The sequence below is a fragment of the Anopheles coustani genome, chromosome 3 (genome assembly GCF_943734705.1).
Source record: "Anopheles coustani chromosome 3, idAnoCousDA_361_x.2, whole genome shotgun sequence".
NCBI lineage: Eukaryota > Metazoa > Arthropoda > Insecta > Diptera > Culicidae > Anopheles > Anopheles coustani.
The window spans coordinates 4931307-4943310 of NC_071288.1; the positions used below are offsets into that span (position 1 = coordinate 4931307).

At 44.9% G+C, this 12004-nt stretch overlaps 1 protein-coding gene across 1 annotated transcript in view; it reads left to right on the plus strand.

The window, feature by feature from the left end:
* Window positions 1–1021: 1021 nt before the first annotated feature.
* Window positions 1022–12004, plus strand: part of LOC131258641 (uncharacterized protein CG43867) — a 104017-nt gene continuing 93034 nt past the window's right edge. The window contains exons 1-2 of the mRNA XM_058259996.1: window positions 1022–1432; window positions 1499–1591. Of these exons, the coding sequence (XP_058115979.1) occupies window positions 1118–1432; window positions 1499–1591 (408 nt within the window). The 5' untranslated portion in view covers window positions 1022–1117. The remainder of the gene's footprint in view (window positions 1433–1498; window positions 1592–12004) is intronic.

Consider the following 12004-nt stretch of genomic DNA (forward strand, 5'->3'; position numbering starts at 1 on the left):
ATGAAATATTCATATCGGATTAGAACTACTCGTAGTTATGTTCTCCACAAGTCGTTCGTGCCGTTGGATTTGAGTGTTTAGAACGTTCTGGTGCTAGTCTCGAGTGCATATGCAACCGACCAGCGCGCAGACAAGAGACACGTTCTGTGAACGAACTCTAACTGCACGCAAAATCGATCCTTTACCATTTTAGAGTGCTCGTGCTCGTGCAAATGATGCGAACATCGGCCTTGTGTGACCAATAAATCATGGCGCAGTATCAGGACGTGATTGAAAATTTATATCTACGCGTGTATTAACCAGTCAGTTCCTTTGTCTCGCACTCCAATGTGGAGGATGTGAATTATAACTGATAGAAATCGTCCACATGAATGCTTCGACTAAACAGATGTTGTATCGTTTGGATGGTTCCTACGGCGTTTGAAGTGGTCAACTGTAAAAGTATTATATAATTTCACCCATGTTGATACTAATTCTTTTCCTATTTAATTTTCTTTACAGATATTAAGATCCCATTGACGTGAAGGAACTGACCATGTTTATAGGAGCGGAGAAAAAATCCAACACCTGTGTCGTGACTTTTAAAGCGACTGTTACACCGTAGCACACTTGCTCAATTCTACACAAGATGGCGGAGGAAAGCCCGCCACGAAGGTTGTCGCAGATTTTCGATCCTCTGATGAGCCTTAGCGAGCTGCAGGCTCAGATCCAGCAGCAGCAACATCAACTAGCGCATCTTAAGTATGCAGGAGGAGGTGGAGGTGGTGTTGGTGTAGGAGGAGGAGGAGGAGGAGGATGTGCTCAACAACTTCCACTGCATCATCACCCTCAAGCCATCGGTGGAACACTGCCATCTTCTTCCTCGACACAAACGTTTTCGTCGTCTTCCACGCTACAGCACCACCATGGAGGAGGTAGTGGAGGGGCAAGTGGCCACACCAACGGTGCTGGAGGCGGATGCTACAACTACAATACGACCGCGTCTTCCTCCACATCGCTATCGTCCGTGTCAAATCAGAGTACGAAGCTTAGCTCGAGCAGCAGCACTGGGAGTTACATCGGTGGAACGCTCGGCTCTGGTGGCAGTGGAAGTGGTGGAGGAGGTGGTGGTGGTGGCATGGGCCTTCCTGTACCTCCCCCTCACGTGCTCGGTAGGATTATGATGGGCTCACGATCAACACCGAACAGTCCGCGATTGATGAGTCGACGTAATGGAAGCGGCGGAGGAGGAGGACCAGGTGGAAGCAGCTCCAAGCCACCGCCAATTCCGCAGAAACCAAGTGCGGCCTACATCGCGAACCCCTCGCTGGTGGCGTTGGACTGCGATGCACCGTGGCCTCCATTTACCAGCCTCGGTTCCGATCCGCTTTCGATGGCGGAAGGACACCATCATGGTGGAGGACCGGGTGGATATCTTCATCATCAACCGGAGGTGAATATACAAAATACTTAGCTATATAGTTCATAGTTTAACTGGTTTTCTTTTCACCATAACCAGATTAACTGGCAGGAGCGTTGTTTGGAGTTACAATTGGAACTGCATCGATCTCGGAATCAAGCTGGACGTGTACGGGATATGCTACGGGATAAGGTATGTATGGTAGTTACTCCCAAGTCTAAAGTCTTTAATCAACTCTAACGACTGCTTGTTTATGCAATCTAGGATTAAAACGAACGGTTGAATAATCTACTGATGCTGGGACACAAAACGGGATATCCAAACCCTGCTCTTTAATGGCGAATTAATCTGGGTTATTGGAACAAGTTCCTTTAACGATGTGTGGTGCATCATAAAACGGCCTTATTGGACGATCCCACCTCGATACACTCACAGCAGCTTCGTTTTGGCAGCTTCCTAATCAAATCAAATCACAAGCCACGCGTCAACGTGCTTTAACAAAGTGTTGCTGTAAGGCAAACAACGGCTCAATCCTCGCATGAAACTACATCTTCATGATCTTCCAACGGGCCCATTAAACTTATCTGTACTTTGTGCACAAAAGCTCGGCCGTTGTGGACCGTTGTCGCACGAGCTTCACGAGTCAGGGCTTCAGGCACCCTGGTCAAACTGGCGTTGCCGATGGCATTTTTTTCGCTTCCTCCGCATCAGAGCCGGAAGGCACGAAGGGCAGGATTCGCTCATCAACTACGGGACATTATCACCACCTCGTAAAAATGATATCCTTCGCTCGAATCCTTTCGTCGGTGAATGGGGGAGAAAGAAGTGAACAGCCGGGACGTATGAGTCCGTATTCGCCACCGGAAACCAGCTCGTAAAGCTCATTATTTTATGATTATTCATTTAGCCTCAAAGAAGAGCCTGCCAGTGGCTGCCTTTTCGCCTCATGGTAGCATGGATTTTTAGTAAACTGTCCGCATCCCGCCTCACACTCTGTGTCATTCCCTTATTGGTAAATCTCCATATGGTATGGTCCATTTCCCCCAGTTCATTGCGGTTCAACCTTCGAACACATTAAACGATGGACGTACAACGAGTGACGGGCGGGAGTGTGTAAGAACACATCATCTTTTTTGCGTGAGTGTGGGTGGTGAAAAAGAGGAGAGAAAGAATCAACATCGGAATACGCAGGGATAAAGATTTTATGGCACTAAAGCCGACCATTTTCTCCATTCCCAGCCGATCCTTCCTTAATTTCCTCATTTTGACAGCTGAAACGACGAGCCGTTCGCATATTGTCATTTCTATGGAATGGTGCAGCCCTGTCGGTGACCGTCACCACCCGCTTCTTTCCTCGTGGCCATATTCCCCGGTGCTCTCACTCTCTGTCTCTCTGTGTGAAAACCGCATGGCGGCCAGGCAAGATAAAGTATTTTAACACGAAATAAAACTTCTGTATGTGCTCTATCTCGATGTTAGATTTAATTTACTGCACCATTTCTCGGCCATTTGTGCCGGGGCTTCCCTCAACACGTGGGTGAAACTGAAACACGCGGATGAGGACCGGATGGAGGTGGCTCAAACACACATTCAACCGCAATATACCAGCGGGAATCGTACGTTTCGTTCGATTCCTTAGAGAATTGTGTTCGTTTTCTTCGAGAAACTTTCGTTTAAAGCTATGGCTTACACACTTCATATTTGATAGTATTCAGTCCTTGACATTCAACATAGTTTTATAGGAAGAATTTAAAAGAGAGAAATGAGAGAAAACTTAATATTTAAATTGTTGTCATTATAGTGTTTTATAACCAAATAACCGAATAATAATCTGTGACATAAAAGTCGCTCTTCAACAGTCGGTCCGTTTGAGAGGTGTTTTTTCTTTAATATCTTACCCGGCACGTGTTGAGATTGCGAAATGATGTTTAGCTGTCGCTACTCTTGGAAGGGTATGTTGACTCCACTTTGCTGGCGGAGTGTTCTTTTATTTTCACTCGACTCTGGCTTTTTCTTTCATTCACGACATTAGTTGCAAGCAGTCAATTCCGACGTGACAATGAACTCGCACAAAGATTTGCCCGAGAACGACGACGGGGAAGAAAGTGAAAATCGACGGAGGAGCAAAAAGGACGGAACCTGTTCAAATATGTTTTCTAATATTCTGTTTGAAAAAAGACCCATTCCAGAAACCAGGGGGAACTGAAAAGTGGATGAGGGAAGCAGGGGTGTTGGCGAGATCGTAATGATTTTCCCATTTTATGCAAGAACGTCTGCTAAATCGCTAAAATTAATTCAGCGACACGAACGTTCCCGTACCCGAAATCCGTTCGCTCTGTTTGCAAAGGTCCCGCTTTAGTATGTCCACACGAGCAGAAAACCGGATAAGAGGGGGCGTGGGATGAGATGAGAACATATTTTATGCGTGAGTCAGCATAAGGCGACCGAGAAACCCTTCGCAACTGCTGCAGCCCGCTAATAGTTAATTCTTCCTCGACGGCTGTTGGGAAGAGAGTGTGAAATGGCACTTTGAAAATTTGTCCATTTGCTTGCAATTTTGCATACGAAATGAAGCGTGCGATAGCGACGCTTTTAATCACGTTTGAAATATCCCATGGTCCGCCGAAATTCCAACAGCTTTTCAGACGAAAAGTGCTTGGAACCAAAGAGAGCAACAATGGAAATATGAAACGTGTTGAACGCAATAAGAACGGTAGAAAAGAACTTACTTCGTATGCCGAAGTTAATGTCCTGTAAATGTGTCTGTACAGGTGTTTTGATTAAACAGCGTCCATTACAAACCTCGTTACATCCATTACTTTTCCTTTGTGTCGTGGAAAAACAACTCAAATATTAAAAGTAAGCACTTATCGACGCTGTTGCAAAAAGTTTGGCCATTTGCAAAAATTGTTCCTCATTTCCCGGGCAGGCATTTTCAAGGGCAGGTACGGCAGCCGTCTGGCTTTCGAGAGTTCGTGAGTGGTATTTTCATTTTCTTCCCAAAGTCACACACACACACACACACACACACACACACACACACACACAGAGCTGGCATCCCAAACGGTGAACGGTGTAAAAAATCAATATTTTCCAGTTTAATTTGTTGGCTTCCTCCCCGCCTTTCCTTGCTTCGACGGGCGTGTGTCTGAGGATTCCTGAAAGCACTTTACATTGGGCTGCTTGAGACGGCAGCCGGGGATAAGAAAAGCAGCCGTGTTGATATTCGTATAATTGGCCGTCTGGCGAAAGTCTCTCTCTCTCTCTCTCCCTCTCTCTCCAGACGCCATTCGAGGTTCGGTTGATCTTGGTAACCGACTCCTTGGTGAAACGGGGGATAAGAAAGTGTGGTTGAAGTGGATTACTAAGGTTTAAATTTACCAGCGCTTGGCAACAGAGCCGAAGAAGGGCAGCATTTTCAACGTGGGACCTTTTTTAATAACCGACTGTTGCTAATGATATTCAAACGAATTGAGTTGATTGCAATCCCCTCTTTATATTCGGTTGTTTTGATAAACTTAAAATGTTTAAGTACACTAGACCTATTGGCTGTTGCGATAAGAAATATGGAAGCGTTTCTGAGCTGTTATGCGTATCTATTCGACAATTTTCACCCTTTCAATGAATTGAACAATTATATGCTACTAAGGTATTTATATTTTTCTTTTGCTTGTTTTTCTCTTGTGTGGAAATTATGCTTAGAATTCGCAACGATGCGCCAGCGACGTTTTTACATTTTCGTTTACTTAGAATGCCCTCAAATTTATGAGAGGACACCGAAGGAATTCTTCCAAATAAACTGTTCCTTGCTTGGAAATATGACCGTTTCAATCTTTAACATTATAGAACAGAGCTTTAAGGTGAAGGTTAAAGAATAAAGATTAGCTTCTATGTTGTGACAATAGCAGGGCTCCGTTCTGCTTATTGTTCTCAACACTCTAATATCCTTTTCTTGGCGGTTATTTCCTAATCGTTTTATGGTCAATGGCCGTAATCGATTTCTTTTTTTGATAGGGGAACGTTTATCCTGACGTGACGGATTCGGAGGTCGTTTTGTTTGGTGATTATGTTTAAGTCATTTGCTCCTATAGTTTCTCGCTGATAAAAGGTAATTCGAAGCGGAATATATTCAATAAAATAGCGACGCTACCATGGGTTGATGATTATGTTATGCTGAAGAATAAAATATTTTATCAGTCATTTGATGAAATGTTGATTTTTTTTCAAAATACATTAATATATGTTGAGCTTAAACTAATAAGTTTTCTCAGCGTTTTCATTCAGCAAACATCAAGTTAGTTTGCCTGCAAATATGGCTCCTAGAGTATAACATTCTATGAACCACGTGTGAGATTTGTTTAACTTCAACCCGGGCGTCGAAAGTTAATGGAAAACCATTTCGAACCTGCCATGAGTGGGACGAGTTTCCCGACCACGGAGGTGTGTTTGCTGTAATTGAGCTTTTGTTCGCTTGCGTTTGAACAACCGTCCACTCGAAGGCTCGTTCATCAAACACACCTTGTTGTCCACCAAGTTTCCCGGTTTGTGTTCGATTTCGTTGCTTCCGGCGGAGCGCTGGGTGGTCGCATTGTATCCTTCCACGTAAACAAATCCGGGTAAATGGTATTTACAGCGGGTTTGCCCTCTTGTCAAACTCTCCCCTGGTTGGGGGCCGCTGATGGATTCACCTAACTCGTAGGTTTGTCCCTTTCCAGACAATCAACCCGCCCGGTAGCGACCATCGATTTGTTGCGATCATCGACATGACCATCATCATCATCAACAGCACGCTTCGGGATCGTCGTGGGGTGGTCATTTGTTTCCACATGTTTACTGCAAACATTGCGAACGTGGGCCGATGCAAACACACGGTGCGACCATAAGAGTCCTTTGGGAATCCGGTTCGGGATTCCTGGTTTCAACCGGGGCTGGTCGTGACATTTACATCATTGCTTTGTTTTTACCCCATGAATAAAGTAATGGAGCGAACAAGTTGTTGGAGTGTTCGATCGTTTTGTTCGGCGGGTGTGGTTTTGTGAATCGTTTTCTATTTAAAGACCGAGCTGTTAAAGTTTAACTTTCGTCATTTGAAGTGTTTAACGAACACATGATTGAAAACACAAAGTGTTGAAGGTGGAAAGCCACCCGTTTTCAACCACAAAACTCATCCATGACATATTGAACAATAGAGCAGGGAAAGCATAAAGTATCATATGTTTTCAGCACAATAATTTTCCACCATTGGTCGTAAATTGCGGCACATTAATTTCTCTCTTTGTGATCACTGTTAGATACACTTGAGCCTATGGCCTTGGTACGACGTATAATCGATGTATCTCCCGGTATGGTTTTGGGCCTTCGGAACTAATTCCCATTGACACGTAAGGTTTTCCTCAAGGGGGCAAAAACCCCCGGTCCCCGGACAGTGTGAGACTCGGGTGAAAGTGAAACTCTACAGCAACATACGATGCCATTTTCCTCCGACCGGGGGGAAAATCGAGACGGGACAGCAAATTAATAGGAAAGTCAATGTAATCCTACACCAAACTGATGCTGATTAGGAGTGGCAAAACCCCATTTCATCATCATCATCATCATCTGGTGATGTGCAGGAAGCGTCCAACATCGACGGACACCGCTGTGCGAATGCTCCAAACGTCGCCACTAGGGAAAACAAGGCACCGAGGATGGGGGAAGCGTGTGAGCGAGTGTGGTAAACATATGCGCCGTCACGGAATGCGATTTATCTGCATCCCGTGCATTATCCGTGTCCGTTTGGCATAGACCCACGTTGGGGTTCGGTAGCCCCGAACGGTTTTCATTGTCGACAAATGAGTTCGTATCGAATGAAGAAGCATTTCCCGGACGGGAAAAAAGGGGGAAACGCGCCGTCGTGTGGCCGTCCTGCTCGGAAGGATTGTAATCAATCAAACCGTAGGTTTCTCGTGTGTTCGTTTCGTGCGATCGTTGTTCACCACTTGTGGTGGAACTGTGTGTGATTCGGTGCAGCTGATGTTCACGCACGATTTTTTTTTCTCAAACCATGGGTTGAGTTGTTTATGCAAATTTTGAAAGTATGAAATCCTCTGGCATGTGCATGTTTTTTTTTCTGTGCAGCACTGATTCGTTCATGAGTGGAAAAAGAGAAGGACCCTCCTCTGTGAAAAGCCATCATTAGTGGAATACTTCATCAAAAGGAGGTATAAGATAACTAAAGAAGGGTAAATCAACTCTAATTCTGTATACAATTATTGTAATTATTGTAAAATCCCATACAACTTGTTTTTTGACAAAATATCGCAGAAAAAACAACAAATTGTGCACTATAATTTACTAAAAAAAAACTCTCCGAAAGCAATAAGTTAGTTTCAATCGTTTAAATCCTTGAAAAAGTAGAGCTCAATACAAAAAAGTCATTCTAGTAAGTTAAAAGTATCACAAGAAAAAGGACTTCGTTATATCCAAAAGGTTTTTGTTTCACTCTTTTGTAGTCATACAATAATCCTTCTTCCTATTCATTTTAAAATCTGTGGTGAAAGATTTTTTTATTTGCAATTGCTTTTAGTATTGACTGTACCTTTCATCAGTGTTTTGTGTTTGTTAGTTTCAGCTTCCACAAACCTCTTTTTTCTCATATTAAAAGGAATCATGTGTAATGTATCTGTCGTGACACATTGTAGCTTTGTAAAGTGAAGAATTCATCAAATGGAATTTGCATTTGCACTATCGCGACGACAATGTTTGTTAACACCGGATATAAGGGTTTTGTTATTTTCATTTCATATCCAGTTACGTTTGTTTGAATGAGCAAAATAATGAAGGAAACATTCGTTACGTCAAAGGATAGTAAGCGAAACAACTTCCTGCGTTGGAGGCGAGAAATCATACGGCGACGATTCAAACTTGCTCGTGCTGTAAACCAAACCACCATTTGAAGTTCCTCGGAAGCTTTCATTCGCCGTCAGATCCTCCGATACCATGCTGTTATGGTATGTGTCTGATACTTCCGTTTGATCCCCACTCCCGTATCGATGTCGGTGTCGTCCTGGTGGCAGGATGGCAAATAAAAGTCAATCGATTTTTAAACGAAACAGTCACATTCAATCAAGTGGACGGTGGATGGGTGATGGAATAATGATTGCAACGCATGTGTGCCTTCGTGTGTATGTGTGACGAAGGGATTTCTTTCACCATGGTTGCACGGGTATTCCCTACAGCGAATTCCTACGCGTCAGCAGCATTCATCGTCGATTGGATGATGTTTCGTTGCGATGGAGACGCCTGGTCGCTTTCATGATCGCTCTGCGAGCAACTTGACACGCGTTCGTTTGATGCTCGGACCGGGTGTTTCCTTGTGTTTAACATTTTTTGTTTCGCTTTCTACACCCACCTAGACACCCAAAAAAAAAGGAAAAGCAAGCGGGGTTTGATTGTCGGTTGCAAATGGTCGGAATGTACTATGTACCGCGTCGAACCGGTTCGCTCCCGGTTCGTGTCGATTGGCATTGTTTGGTGAAACTCCACCCCGAAGTTTCGAAAAAGCCCCACCTGGAATAAAAAAAAGCAGAACGCCATCGTTTGCGTGTCGTGTTGAATGTCGATCTGTTTCAGCCCGGTGCTGAAGGGTATGTTGACACTCACTCGTGCGTCGGTCAATATGAGGCCAATGTTTGCCACCGATTTTCGGTCAGCGATGGGTTAAACATTGTACCTTTGTTTGTGCTTTGTTGCGCTTGTTTGCTCCGATTGGCGTTTCCCTAAACCAGTATGAGGGAAAATGGAACGTTGGTTACCGAAAGTTATCGTTAAGAGTTGCATTAAAGTTCATTTAAGATCAATTTCGAAAATTAATTCCCGAATAAAAATATGTTTCGCAAGATTTTAAATTAACTGTTGGAAGTCAACTGTGAAAAGGCAAGAAGTAAAATCTTTCAAACAAATGTTTCTGACGTGTGGTGGTGATGATTAGGAAGATTATTTCCTTTTCAGACTTTTCCGGCAAACCCTGCACAACGGAACGAACGCATCCAATTATTATCTAGTGTCTTTTCTCATCCTTTCCTGCGCTTCATACCGCTTCATCATACTTCCCTTGTCCTCGAAGTGGCCCTTAGCAACACTCGCTCTCATTCCTCGTACGGATGGAAATGCTAGGTTCCGTTTTCCTACCCAAAAAAGCGAGCGGACACGACGCACGACCGGCGGCCGGCCAGCTCGGGCCGAATGAACGTATGACTCTCCGGGGAGTACTATGAAGACCTTTTCACTCCTAAAAAGGGTTCCCCGCAAACGACGGAGAGGGGACCGGCAGGGATAATGTGGAACATGTTTTTGATGTTTCCCGCCACGTGAAGTGCTGCCTCGGCTGTTGGCTTTTCATTTTTCAAGCATTTAATTTTACCCCACTCGAAAGCAGACTTTCCTCCGCCGCCCGAACGCGAGCTCGTTGCGTACGTTTTCTCGGTTTGCAAATGGCGGTCTCTAATTTTTGGGACTCGCCAACCCCTCCCCCCCCGGCATGACTGTACGTATTCGTGTACGTGTAATTTTTCCGGTTTTGCGACTTCCTTTCGTGTTTGGGCAATGCGTTTTCGGTTTCTGTTTGAAAATGAAGTCGCCCGGAGCGGTGGGTTCGGAATAAAGGCGCTGCGCCACTGTACCCTGCGTTTGCTCGGGATGTGGATATTAAATGTGACGAACCAGGGTGGTAGGGGAAATGGACACTCCTCTTAGGGAAGTAACCAAAATCGAAGCAAAGCATGTTTGAATATTTTCCTCTCTATTATTACCACCCACCCCACTACGCCGAATTGAAAGCAAATTTGTACGTTTAATATCCGGGGCCGCATTGTTTATGCAATAATAGTGTTTTTCCCTGTGCAGTCATTGAAAGTTATTCGAAATGATTCGTACATTAAGCAGTGGCTATATTTTCCTTGTCGTAATAGATTTTGGTTGACTGTTAAAATAAAGGTCGCTTCCTTTGAAAGAGAAAATTGTGGCATTACAGTAACTTCCATCCAACGAAATCATTAAATTCATAATTCTTCGTCATTTATTTGTTTATGCGTAACTTCGCAAACGCGTCGGTTAGAAACCCGACTCGCAGTTGTTGATAGTTTGGCTTCATTTTCCTCCCAACAACAAGCCTAAAAGCTTCGCTCCGGTTCGACGAAATAGTTGCGGTTGATAATTTACTCGCTCGTAAATTTTATGCGAACTAATCCCCAACCCCTTTTGCCCCGGGAAAGGTGTACAACGCACGACACTAGAAGACAACACCTTATGCTGGGAAGGTGGAAATCCCCCCCGGTTGTTGGTGGATAAGGAAGCCGCATGACGAATTTGTTTATACTGTTGCGGGCGCTGCTGCTCAGTTCCCGGCCACCGTGCGGGGAAGAATCTTAATTATCAATTTTCCAACTCGCGTCGCTGCGGTATTTGGTGGTTGCGTGCGTGTGTTAGTTCTCGCGACACGGCGTGGCGTTCTCGGGGGCACGTGACAGCGGTTTGCCTGCGGGCAAAATGGTTGCTTTCGTTCATCCTCACGCCCCTGGAGCTCGTAATTGGAGCGGCTCACGAGAGTTTCCGCCGAGGCGAGCAGCTTTCAGGCGCGCCGCCGGTATTGTTTACGAAGCGATCAAATTTCATCATCTTCAGCGGGTGTTGTGGGTCGTGCGGAGGAGCTTATTAACATACGAGCCAACCGCGAACGTAGCGTTACCACCACCCATCGAAAGGTAATCAAGTTGGTTAATTTGCCGTAAACGCAAATCAAATAATTAACGTTACACGCCTGTCGCTTAGTTGCGTGATGGATGGGTTGGAGAATTTTATAGTTTCATAGATGTTGTCGTTGTTTAATCGTAGAATATTGGCTGACAAAGAGAGCCTTAGCAATGCACGTTTGAGTTCAAAATGCTTTCAAAATATTCTGAGGGAATTTGTCGTTTCACCAAAATAAACTCCGTTTCAGACTAATTCAACGACTTTCAAGGACCTCGATAGGACAACGGACAAGTCTCAAGAGTAGAACCTCAACGAAAAGGATCCAGTTTTCGTACGGTACTTAAAATATACCCACCTTTCTGTTCTCTTTCCGCTTCGGCTCTCCAGTTCGCCATGTGTGCTTTATTCTTGCTTTGTCTTCTTCACCGTCATCGATTCCAACCGCCGTAACCACTAAATCGTCAATCATTTGCAGACGCCAGCTAACCACCCATCGAGAGCCGGCTCTAGAGGCTATTATCGTTGGCATCAGTTTTTGGCCTTTTCCACCCACAAAAAGGCACTGGGCGACGAGATGGAGTGGTGTGGCCATCATGCCCAATCCGGCGATTGACCGAGGGACTATTATCCTTTTTAGGGGATGGCTGCTGGAAGTAGGTTTTTTTTCCCCGACCGAAGACACCACACTTGAGAATGGCCAAAGGCCGTTGAGGGAGGACCGCCCCAGGGATACTCCCAATCAAGCTATTTGTCCGTCTTTCGCTAGATCATCACCCCTTTCGGAGCGGCTTCCATTTTCCTGTCCGTTATTATTTTGCCGTCCTTACGATGCGCCCTCGATTTGAGTACCCATTCACGGCCATCATCGTACCATTT